Source organism: Capsicum annuum, chromosome 8, assembly GCF_002878395.1.
Source record: "Capsicum annuum cultivar UCD-10X-F1 chromosome 8, UCD10Xv1.1, whole genome shotgun sequence".
Lineage (NCBI taxonomy): Eukaryota > Viridiplantae > Streptophyta > Magnoliopsida > Solanales > Solanaceae > Capsicum > Capsicum annuum.
The window spans coordinates 54,389,817-54,402,779 of NC_061118.1; the positions used below are offsets into that span (position 1 = coordinate 54,389,817).

General features: G+C 31.9%; 1 protein-coding gene across 2 annotated transcripts; it reads right to left on the reverse strand.

The window, feature by feature from the left end:
- Nucleotides 1-4,386: 4,386 nt before the first annotated feature.
- LOC107839056 (cytochrome b-c1 complex subunit 7) lies at nucleotides 4,387-12,636 on the reverse strand. 2 transcript variants are annotated; one of them, XM_016682403.2, is made up of 4 exons: nucleotides 12,360-12,636; nucleotides 10,761-10,918; nucleotides 5,249-5,296; nucleotides 4,387-4,700 (listed from the first exon to the last, which is right to left on the reverse strand). In XM_016682403.2, the coding sequence occupies exons 1-4, from the start codon at nucleotides 12,454-12,456 to the stop codon at nucleotides 4,632-4,634; spliced, it is 372 nt and encodes a 123-aa protein (XP_016537889.1). In that variant the 5' UTR covers nucleotides 12,457-12,636; the 3' UTR covers nucleotides 4,387-4,631. The 2 variants fall into 2 exon arrangements, with proteins under 2 accessions (XP_016537889.1, XP_047251632.1); XM_047395676.1 differs by lacking the exons at nucleotides 4,387-4,700; nucleotides 5,249-5,296 and adding an exon at nucleotides 5,614-5,661 and having other exon boundaries at nucleotides 12,360-12,606.
- Between the last annotated feature and the right edge of the window lie 327 nt (nucleotides 12,637-12,963).

The window sequence follows — 12,963 nt, forward strand, 5'->3', positions numbered from 1 at the left end:
GGGTGGGGGTAGGGGATGGGGTGGGGTCGGGGGTAGGGGTGGTGTCGGGGTGATAGGGTATTGGGGGCGGGGTAGATGATTTTGAGAATTGTATAAACATTTCAACTTTAAAGGGAGGTTGAAAGAGAGTTTTGGAAAATGTTTTCCTTACTTTTTGAAGGGAAGTCATTTTCCTTAGATTTAAAGAAAATAGGTTTGTTTGAAAAACATTTTCCAAAACATATAAGCCAACCAAATATAACCAAACACACCCGAAGAGTAAAAAATTTCTTCTAAAAGTGTAAGTACACTTTTTTTCTTTTTCTTCGTTCTTTTGATTCCTACTATCTATTCAGCTTCTTCATGTTTCTTCCACGCTTTCGCTTCTTCTGCTTTTACTTCTCCTTTTGCTCCTCATCTGCTTCCTTCTTCTATCACCAAATCTACTCCTCGTCTGCCTCATTTTTCTATCGGCAAATCGATATCAATGAAATTTGTAACATACAACGGAATTCTATTCTATTTCTGTTATTGTACACTTCACAAAGGGATGAAAATGGGATGTTGAAGGTATATTGTATTGTTGTTTATATAGTAACTGTTTTTAAGTTTTAATGGTGCAAAAACCTTTCAAATTCTATTTAGTTAATGAGGAATTTTGATGTAACTAAAAGAATTTATTTAGAGAAAACTAATTCTTTTATTTAGAGAAAACTAAAAAGCCTTTTGTTAAAGGAGAGGATTAATTCATTTTAATTTTAAAATTTCATGAAAACACTTCAAAAAAATAAAAATATAATTGCATTTCTTGAGGCATGACATCAAAGCATAGTGGAAAAGAGGCAACGATCCTTCTTTCTTCTGCGAATTCTTTTCTTTTGCTTCTCCATTTCTTTCCCTCAAAATTCATTTTTAAAATTTTAGTCAACCATTTATAGGTGTTCTTCCATTAGGCTCGCCGTTTATAATGTTAGTAGGATTTTGGATTTTTTATGGTTTGCTGGAAAAAATTTCACTGTGAAACAGCTGGAGGGCCAGTGCGATGTCAATGTCCTTGGACCTTGAATAACAATTGTAGAATCCCTACGAGTTAGAATCAGATATTTCTGTTATTCTAAAACGAAATCCGTGCTTGGGACTTTTCATTCTTTTCCACACAAATGATGAGCAATTAAAAGTATATCAACTCGGTTGAACAAAATTCTCAACTATCGTACACCAGTCAACAAGGAAAATAATATGGTTAATCAACATGTTGCATTTGCTTTCAGTTTTGATGGAGAAAGCTTTATGATTTTGTGATTACACGTTCCTTCAGTAGACTGAAGATGAAACGGAAAGGACAAAATAAGAGGCACAATAATTTGCAGAAGTCGAGTTTGAGTTTCACCTTTTGGTTGCCATTTCACTAATTAATTTCTCTACAGCTTTTGCTTCAACTGAATTGAGGATGGAGAGGAAAGTGTGCTGGAGTGTGGGAACGCGTATACAAGGTGGGGAAGTGAAAAGATATAATATAGAAGTAAAGAAGACAACACAGGAGAGTTTGGAACTGGAACCCACAAAAGCCACTTGTCAAGAAACTAAAAGGTTTCGTAAGGTCAGAGGCACAAGATAAAATTTTGGGTAAATTAGCAAATACTACTAAGAAATTTTTTTGGAGTTGAAGTTGAAGTTGGAGTTAAAATTAGAGTTGAAGTTATGTTTGATCATGTTCTTTTTTTAAATTATTTTTTTTACTTTTGAAATTTTTTTTTTAAATATAATTTTATGCCCCAACCTTTACAAACTATCAAAATCACCCGACTAAAATTTACTTATTAACGGAAAAAGAACACAATTAGCTATTTTTACAAAAATAACTACATATATATGGTCATATTTAATGAATTTCAATTATGACATATATAATACTTACATTAATAGTCATTTTCTCATATTTGAAAATTTTAAATAAGGATATTATATTAACAGATCACTGCTTCGTATTTTTTAGGTAACAAATATCATCTTTCAAACAAATTTATTTTTTTTAAAAATTTATTTAATTTATTTTTTGTTCCTAAAAAATAGAAAATAATGAGTTGTTATTGAATTTTAGGATGCCGCTAATTTATTTTTTTAATTTTCTTATACATGAAAGATTTTATTGTGTGTAAATAAATTATTTCTATGTAAAATATACTTTGCATATTTATGGTATATTATATCATATACCATAAATATATAAATATGCTTAGTATGTTTCTTTATACTTTGTATATTTATATATGTGTATATGATATATACATGGTATAAATTTCATATATAACATACTTTGTATATTTATGTTATAAATATGCTTAGTATGTTTCTTAATACTTTGTATATTTATATATGTGTGTATATGGTATATATATGGTATAAACTTTATATATAACATACTTTGTATATTTTTGTTATAAATATAGTACTTTATATATTTATGGGTATAAATATAATACTTTGTGTATAAAGATACCAAGTATTATGGTATATAAAGGTATCAATTGCAGTTTAAGGTATAAATTTGTTAAATTGAACATTTTTTTTTTATGAAAAACATGTATCACCGATTTATATTTTTAGCATATACATGGTATAAACTATTTATATTTGAATAGTATAATAAAAATGTACACAATATAATGTATATAATCAAATTAAAAATGAGAATGATTTATGGCAGTGGCAAACTAATCTGCTACAACTTTATTAATTTCATAAATATAAAAAGTAATTATCCATTATTGATTACACGACTATAATTCCTTAAACATCCGTATCACAACACAATAATAATAATAATAACAATAATAATAATAATAATAATAATAATTATTATTATTATTATTATTATTATTATTCTTAAATAAGGGAGAAAAATAATAATGAGAGAGAAAAAGAAATATATATTAATTAGGATAACATTAAGTTTGAAATTATAATTATCTTAATCTTTAAAACTGTTATATACTTAATATTAAAAAAGTAATGTTATAAGGAGAATTTTATGTAAAAATTTAAAAGATTAGGGTTATATGTAATAATAATGAAAGTTGAAATTGGAGTCGGAAAGTTGTGAAAACACAAAAAACTCATTTTTCCTTTTTAGAAAAAATTTTCGAAATTATTTTTCGAACTTTTATGACCAAACATCACAATTTCCAACTCCAAAAAATTTTTCCAAAAAAAGAAAAGAAATTTCATGGCCAAACGGCCCTAATTGTCATGTCAAAAAATACGAAATGTGCAATGTAAGAAGCCAAACCAGCCGTTTAATGTAATCTGGCAACTACTCCCACGACCAACGCAGCAATTCTCTTTTGCAACCTTTGATTATAATATATATTAGTTTAGGTATATGCGCCTCGCGTCTATACCTCACTATAATAAAATTAAATGCTATGTTAAATATGATATTTATTCAAATAGTAAGAGAATTTATTTAATTAGATATATAGTAGTTGTAAATAACAAAGATACAAATGAGGTAGGTGTAAAATATATTGATAACCCCTTAAATTACAGTTGGTGCTTAGAAAGAAAATATAATCATAATATTTTATGACTCAAAATTTTGATCATTAATTGTCTATATCATCATAATCATCATTTATCTTCAAAGATACCTACAAAATTAAAAAAAAAAAAAAAAAAACTACAAAATCATTGCATCAATAAATTAAATATTACAAAAATATATTTCTTTGACATATCTTGAAGACCAAAAAAAGAAGAAAATTCAAATCAAATGATAAAGAATCATTTAAGAACAAAAATAAATATATCTTGTTCCATATGTTCATTCATATTAGATATTATTGTATTTTTCTAAAAGAATTCTCAATTTATAAAAGTTCAAAACTTTTTTCTTCAATAAAAAAATTATATAAATATGATTGATTTTTACTTTTTTCACTAATTATTTATCAATAATAGAATATTTTAAATTCCAAATAAACTAAACCAACACAAATAAGAGTAATTTTTTTTTAACCCTTTTTAATCTTTGATAGACTTTTGCTTTCCTTTATTCAATACAAAATAGAGTTCATGTTTTTTTTTTTTTTTTAAATATACGTAGTCCTAGAAAAGAGGGGGGAGGGGGGGAAGAATTTAATTTTAGTTGGGTTTGAAGTCCTAAAATTAATTAAATATTATTAGGTAAATAGTAAAAAGATGCTTTTGTCTAAAGGACAATCTTTTAATTAAGGACAAAAAATTCAAATCACTTTTTTAAGGGAATTCACACTTTTAATATATATATATATATATATATATATATATATGTCACAAGGCGAAGCTACCAATCTTTTTTTATGAAAAATCCACAATGCATAAACTAAAACAAAATGAAAAGATAAAGCAAAATTAAGTTCCAGGACGTATAACGGGAACACCAATAAAACCTGTCGAACAAATCCAACCAGAACAATATGGGAGCTATGGTGAGAACGTACGCCCCATATGAAAAAAATATAGGTTTACAAATGACAGCCCACAGGATGACTAACTGGAAGTGTTGGATCATAGAAGAAAACATTCTGTTATTTTTATCTCCGACACGGAGATCTACAAGCAGTACAGTAGTTATTCTTTATGGAAAAGATTTAAAGGGAGGTGAAATTTCTTCAAGGAAGTGTACGCTGATAAAGAGGCAAAGCTCCCAAAGCCTCACGTTCTGCACTCTCCCTTTTAACCTGCAAATTATACAGACCAAGTGCATCAATGACAACTCTAGTTAAGGCATTAAGCTCTAAAAGAACATAAGTCAGCAAATGAACACAAGGTATGATCATTCCGAATCTATGATGATCCACATAGAGACATAGCAGACATACAGTATGGAACAACTGCCCAAAATGCCAACCCAAAAATAAAAAATAGAACTTGACAAAAGAAAGGGGAGCAGCAAGTCAATGTTTTACATGCAGATTTTGCAGGTTATTAAAAAAGAAACCATATATAAGGCAGAGAAGAAAATCCAAATTAGCTCCACCAAACAAAAAAACAAGACCACTTTCACTCAAGGCACATGGATCAGAAGAAAATTCAAGGCACATACAGGCACCAAAAAAGTGTCCGCTGGAAGCAGACTCAATTAAAAGTAGGCTTTAAACTCAATTAGAAATCAATGATCATCTAATGCCTCGAGTTCACACGAGGATCAGCGATGTATTCTCATGGACACTGGAAAAATAACTGAACCATCCAGAGCTGAAACCAGAAATAGAAAATGCGAACTTACCAGAGCCAGCATTTCCTGAAGATAGCTCCTAAATGGTGTTTGCATTGCCTGCAAGAGTTGGTTCAAACTTTTATGAATACCAAACAAGTAAAATACCGATGTCAACATCTAGCTCAGTTAATATTAGGATAAGGAACAATCAAAACGTTCCCAACCCAATAGATGGTTATAATCAACTCCTCCCTGCTCCCAAAACCAAACAATCCAAAAGAATGCATTTTTCACAAATGGTCTATACTTTCTTCTGAGACCCTTGAGAGAAGGCCGGTCTAGAAAGGACCAATATGAAGACAGAGGAGAAAAGCAGTAAAAATCAAGATTATGGACTAAAGATTATTCAAGAGTATCAGACTTCTACAATATACAGCGCGGAGATGATCTTTCCATTAATACCAACAAGGTGTTTGCATTGCCTGCGCCAGTTGGTTCATTTTTTACAAATATCGAGCTCAGTTATTTTCAGTAGTTAATAAGCGAACATGAGGGGGCAAACACGGCAGTTTATAATTGAACAGAATGCAATCTAAATTGTACTGAAAGTTGGCTCTCTGAAACTGATAGGGGTAAATTGGTACTTGCCCCTTTCTATAGAAACACACATGTACTGCAATATAGCATGCTCATATACTACATTCTTCTCCATAAAACACGTGTACAGTATTCTACCATGTAAACAAAAAAGGTTGGCACCCTTCTCTCTGATTCACAGGCAATTTTTAGAGGATTAAAACCAATTTCTTCGTGGTCATATCGGTATAAAATGCTTGTTCTGTTTTGTTCTCCAAGATCCAGGCTTACTCCATTGAGTGCTGGTTGGATTTTTGAAGTTCTTGCTTAATTTCTATGGGTGTAGATATGTGTTGTATGGATGTAAATGACTGTCACTTTATTGATCTCGATTGGAAGAAATTTTGGCGCATTTGAAGTGAGAGTAGAGGAAGTAGTTAACAGAGATGTCAAAGGTTTTCGGCGAGGGGTGTGCGAAGTGTGCGTTAGATGCTGTAGTTGACAGGGTCGGCCAAGGAAGGGAAAGGGAAAGTTCACAGAGGACAGCAGTGATGTGGCCAAGCCTTGGTGCAGACGAGTTCTTTATACCTTCTTCACGGGTCGGTTCTCTTCAGCTTTTTCTATTGTTCCTCTTCCCCATGACTTCAATTTCTCCAATTTTGGCTTCAATTTGTTGTGTAGACTACTTTTATCACTCAGAGTACTTCACATATATAGGTAAAAATTACACAGGTGAGTTAAACAGTTAAGAATTTTTCATCTAGTTTATTTTAAGAATTGTTTACTTGCTTTTTCTTTGTGTGTATTACATGTAAAATATATTCTCTAAGCCTAGGAGGTTATGCTGGATGATTGAATAGCCAACAATATAGAGACTGCAGAAAGGATGTCAATAAAAAATGATTTCGTCTTTTAAATATTATCTCCGTGGAAAAGAACCATAGAGAAATTAGCGTGGATGCACTTTAAGAATGCAAAACCCGGAAAACAATGACATGAAAGATGGTGGGAGTATGCACTTGAAGTAGAAGTGGGATGATATTAGTTTACAGTGGGGAAAAAATTGTTTAAGACATAGCATGAGGATACAAGAACCTTGTAAATGTGCAGTTGAGGATACTAATCAGATGAGAAAGATGAAGAACAGTCAACTTTGTTCATACTTCCGAATTTAGTTGAAATTTGTCATTACTATGTTATTGAAACTTTTACATGTTTTAGAGATCCCAATCTAGATTTTTCACATCAGAAATTTGAATAATATCAGAAAAGATCCATAAAATGAGCAACTGATGCAGCAAGGGTGCTTGATAATACACCTAAAATAGCTAAATATTTTTTCTTTAATCTTTTGACAGATTCTCTACAACTTGAAGCTAATTATTTCACTTCACCAAATTTCATTTTCTTATTTTAATTAGATTTGTATTTTCTTAGTTGAGTTGGTTGATGGATTCATACACTCCTTGTTTCCTTTTTGGTTGATTTGGCTGATTGATGACTGCAGGTAGGGTGGGGATCTTGGCTTAACTGTAATATCAAATAAGAGTAGCATTTGGTTTCAGTGTTGGCTGAGGAACTCACAAGAATTTGAGATTCATGCTTATGCAAGGTAATCCCTCTTTCTTCACGATCATTGTGTATCCCTAATGTTTATTTCAATGTAAGACAATCTTAGGCATTCATAGGGCTCATCAGACTTTGCTATGAGGATTGAAGCTTAAAGAATCATCGTCCTTTAAGTTTCCAGTTTCTTCTTTGGATGAATTCCACCACCAACTCCGCAAAAAGATCAAGGGGAATCCTGCTATTATCACTGCTGGTCTATTTGGTAATTCACTATCACAATTCCTTCATTGGTTTACCCGCTTCTTTCTTTTTCTTGTTAAAAATATCTTTTTGTAGTTCTGAATTTATACTTATACTTAATAATAGCTTGCGCCTACAACTAATGGAGGCACCAAAGTTTATGATAATTTCTTCCCTTCAGCGTAAGGATGTTCCTAGGATGATTAACGATCAAGAACAATTGTCTCTTGAACTCTATCGAGTATGTATGTAGTTTCTTTAGACTGTGTTTGTGTATATATGCGGATATATGAACCATTTTTCAACATTCGATGTTTGAAATGGTAACATACTGTTTTAATTACAACCATTCATCAAATTTAAACTCACATGATTTGGCATGATCTCTATCTTTTGATTTGTGATGAATTTGAATGAAACAGGACTCCAAATGTGAAGTTGAGTTTTTCTATTTCTCTCATCTTCTCCTAAAGTTTGCCCTTTTATCCTCAAGCAGTAATTAAGTCGTCCTTTAATTTGGTACAGAAGATTTCCAAACTTTGTGCTAAATATGCCCTCATTTTCATTCTCGGGCATATTAAACTCCCATTTACCAAGAAATACTGCAATTGGCACATCCCTATCTAATTAGATCTAGTGGATTAATAATCTAGCAACAATGGTATTTGAGTGTTGTTTTCCAAATTACACAACATTTACTTGCTTGCACTATTTTTCTAATCAGTTGCTTGTACTTTGTTCATTGGAAACTACAGGTACTAAAACAAATCATGACACTCAAAAAAATTTGTCTCTCAAGTTTGGTCACACTATTTATATGTGAGTGCTCTCTCATTTGTTATCTGAATTAGATGCTACTGATCCATACAAGAGTAGTTCTGGAATATAAAAATGCATTGTTGCTGGGAATTTTTATTTCCATTTTGTTTATACTTTCTGAAAGGAGACCATACACATCACCCCAAAAAAATGAGCAGAGGACATCCCTTCAATACAGGAATTTGGCTTGCACAGACAAATTATTAGTATTACTACTTTATGATTACTAGGGATGGGCGTTTGGTATTCGGTTCAGTATTTTCAAAGTTCGAGTTCGGTAATTCGATAATCGGTATTGGTATTTGAACATAGATACCACATACCATACTTATAAACATCAGTTCAGTAGTTCGGTAATCGGTAAATTAAACTTCGGTTCGGTATGGTATTTCGTAATACTATATTAAACTTGGAGATGTGCAAATGTACGTTTAAACTTCAAAGAGTATATTTAATAGAAACCCTATTTAGTATTCTTTTTGTTGCTTTTTAAGAATATATTACCAAAGTCCAAGAGATTTTTTGGGATGACTAGTACTATTGTCTATTGGGTTGGTTAGACACACACACACATATATATATTCGATATTCGGTAAATACCGGATACCAAATGGTATTAATATCTTGTACCAAACCCAATCCCGAATACCGAAATATTGAAATTTTACTCCCAAATACCATACCAAATACCAAATTACTGAATACCAATTACCAAATTTTTCGGTTCGGTTTTAGGTATTTTATGCCCAACCCTAATGATTACATTAGTTGTTGCTTATGATGGTAATATTTACATGTATGGCTATATTCATTTACTTTTATATCTAGAGACAGTGGCAGATGAAGTATAATCTTAACAAGTGCAATTGTATCGATTATTTTCAACACAAACCATGATCCATATATTATTTCAAAAGTGTAACGGATTCAGTAGTAAGAACCTAAAGGTTAAATCCATGAAATTTTACTCTTGGATCGGCCTCTTCAACTACAATATGATGACAATAGCACACCAATATGAAATATGGCAGGGTACCAATTGGGAAATCGCTAGGCCTTTTTCTGGAATAGTGTTCTATGTATGAGGTTTGGCAGAGTGAACCTTCAGAACTTCATTTTGGAAGTTCACTGCTTTCCCAAGTGTGATATCATCTATTCTATAAGTTAGAAAACACTTAGAAAAGAAAAAGAAGATGTCATCAAAGTACTTCATTCAAGAAGTTCATTGCTTTCCCAAGTGTGATGCCATCTATTCTATAAGTTAGCAAACACTTAGAAAATGAAAAAGAACGATGATTCCACCAAAGTACTTCACTCATCTTCTGAATTAGGATTTATCTTTTTAAGACCCCCAACATATATTGTGCATATTTCACGCAGGAGGGTTTTTAAAAGTGTGCATAGTCATCCTTTTAGTTCTCTTAATGCTCCAATATGTTGAGGGTTGAGTCTCTAAAAACTCCAGAGAATTTGACGTACCTGGACAAATTATTAGAACAACTTTGTAATTTTACACTCTCTATCGTGAACTCTTTACAATGACTGGTTTCAACTCCATTGCTGGCCTATGAGGATAATTGTGTTACAATCTTGGAAGCCATTCCTCATGTTGGGACTGTGCAGTACTGAATCTAAGATGTAAGGATCGGTCTAATAAAGTATTGATTTTATTTTGTTCCAATAAAGGTATTGGCTACTTCCCATGCTTCTACTTTTTACTCCTATCCTGCAACATGAAATGACTATTCAAAGATCCACCATTCATGCCCTTCTAGTATTAGAATAAAGAACAATCATAATTTTCCCAACCCAATGGACGGTGAAAATCAACGGATCCCTGCTCCTCAAATCACAACAATCCCAAGAAACACATGGAAGTAAGTTGTCTCAAAAGACCTATACTTGAGATGGTTTAATTGCATTTGGGAGTGTAAACCATGGTGATCGAAGATGTTAAAACAAGATTTTTAACAACAAAGTTTTTCTTTTATTTGATATGATGCACAACGATTTGGTATCTAATATAAGCCTAAGGAATATTAGGATGCTTACTAAGTTAAAAACATCCAACCACAAACAAAAGAGCTATCAAGGTATGATTACCAAAAGTTCCATTATAAATTGTGGCTACTGTTGTATTTGTTAAAGAAAGCTCTTCATCTATAACTATATGCAACATCACTTCCTTCAAGTGAATATTTGAAACAAGAACAAAATAAGCAAATGAAAGAAGGCAGCAAAGTAAAGAAGTGGAAAAAAGCCCAGAGCACCCAAAGTATTCTTTACTTGTGTCATTTGTATTACATATATCACATGAGGAAATTACATATAATTAAATTTATCTTTGTCCAGAACAGATGGGATTCTATTAAAGTACCTGGAGATCCTCTGGGAGGTACTGGTGCTTCATGGACAGGTCCATGGCACGCAGAAGGCGCTGATTTCTGGCATCAACAATCTCCCTCGGAAGGCGATTAAGAGCCTCCTTCACGTCCAAATCATACATTGGATCATATAAATCATCATATCTAAGCCCTTGTATCACCAAAAAAAACCATAATAAAAAGTTAACAACCAGCTCAAAAACTTAAGAACATAGGTGAATAGTGAATCCTGTAACTCAATAGAATAGTTGAAATAGTGATATAACAAAATGCTATGTCCTTCTCTTTTGTGTGCGTGTTTATATTTGTTTTATTTATTCTTTATTTAAGCTGCTGAACTATGCATCAAAAGTCTATGGAATGAGACTCTGTAAAATGATTCTTTTAGCAGAAGAAACAACACCAAAAACTCTCTCGACTCCTTGATTCTAAACAAGGAAATCCAAACAATTGTTGGATGGAGAAAACAAGCACTGAAACTTTATGCTTTTGCACCAAACTTCGATTGCTGTACAGATATCTGAAACAGTGATATATAGATACATCAATGATATCTATATTACAAATGAATTAATATCAACGACCTAGATGATAATACATGTTTTTACAATGAAAAAGTTAATTCTGACAAATGGTAGGGGTATAATATCACACACATTGCAAGGAGAACATCATCGTCTTAAGTTGAAGAGAGACGAAATTCAGATAGGATTTGCACCCTCAACTCTAATTACTGGGTTAAGATTTGATTGTGGAAATCAAATACTTGGAATAATGATATGCAGATAAGACACGGGATTAAAGGTACACTCATGAAATTTTATATACAAGAAAGTATATATAGATCAATACATATTAATACCCCAAATGCTAGAATATGCATTTATGCAGATGAAAAAGATTTTTTCATAGAAATAGGTACAGCATATGAAATTAGCAAGCTGGACCAAAAAAAAAAAAATCGGAACAATTTATAATGGCAATAAACATATGTACTAAGGGTAAATCCAAGGAAAGTATACCAACATTTGTATTTTGGGGAAGTACAAGTCCATCAGTAAAAAAAGTCCATCCTAATGCTAGAATATACTCCTTCAGTCCACTTTTACTTGTCCAATTTACAAAATCAAGAGATAATTTAACAGGTTGTTTCTAATTTACCCTGATTATAATTATAGTCATTTCCCAAAACATTGAATTTATTATATTTAAAGGGTTGGGAGATATAGTAAAATAGTCATTTGTCAATCCTAGAAAAGGAAAAATGGACGGAGGGAGTATCAACAAGCAATTGAACACAGAGGATGGCCACTTTTATGGTGGTAGTAGTAGTACATTCCAACTTGCTACCTCCTATAAGCACGGGGACCAGGTAACTATAACGACCATGACTTTGGCAAATGGGAATTAATCATCACCTATTTTATCTAGTAGCATGATCGAATCTAAATAATTTTGAAACGATAATATACATTTGCAACAAGGAAATGTTTTAAAAAATCTAATCATCAGTACCATCTTCAGTTATCATGTAATATACAACAATGGATTAATTCCAAATCAAACAGGTGTGACGGAATAGATCTACATACCGTAATTACGGAGGCGAGAGGAGAGGGTTTTCATATGCATAGCGGCGAGGGGGTTCTTCTTCGGATCGACGAGCCATCTGGAGAAGGACGATGCCATCTTTGTTCTGTTCGATCGCTAACACTAACCAAACACTCTCTGATTGAAGATTAGGGATTTTCCTTCAGTCGTAGGTCTTGCCGCATTAATATATATATATATATATAGATAGAGGTCTTGCTAACATACTACGGGAAGTTACTAAGTTAGCCATGACCCATTTTTTATTTTCCTAAAATGTTCTTAGTTTAAAATAATCACTTTATTAATGAGTGTAGGCTTTTTATCTTTTTCATCTTAATTTCTCAATTTTCCTCTAAAACACATTTTCTTCAATCCCCCACCTCCCCACTCATCTTCTTCAGTTAACCCCACACAAAACTTTTTAATTAAAAAATTATATGTAATCTTATTATATTTCTGCAAGAGATTGATTTTACGATTTAAATTTATGATTTTCTAGTCACACAGTAACATACTACATGAACGTAGTATGTTAGCATCCTTTCCATTTTTTAATTTATCAAAGTATTCCTACTATCTCTTAAAAATAGAAATTATTAGGAA

Excerpts from the sequence above, each read along its gene's own strand:
- LOC107839056 (XM_016682403.2), bottom strand. The coding sequence starts at position 12,456 with ATGGCATCGTCCTTCTCCAGATGGCTCGTCGATCCGAAGAAGAACCCC. Across the intron at positions 5,297-10,760 it reads ACCTCCCAGAGGATCTCCAG|GCAATGCAAACACCATTTAG; the intron begins GTACTTTAATAG and ends CAACTCTTGCAG. Across the intron at positions 4,701-5,248 it reads TTCAGGAAATGCTGGCTCTG|GTTAAAAGGGAGAGTGCAGA; the intron begins GTAAGTTCGCAT and ends TATAATTTGCAG.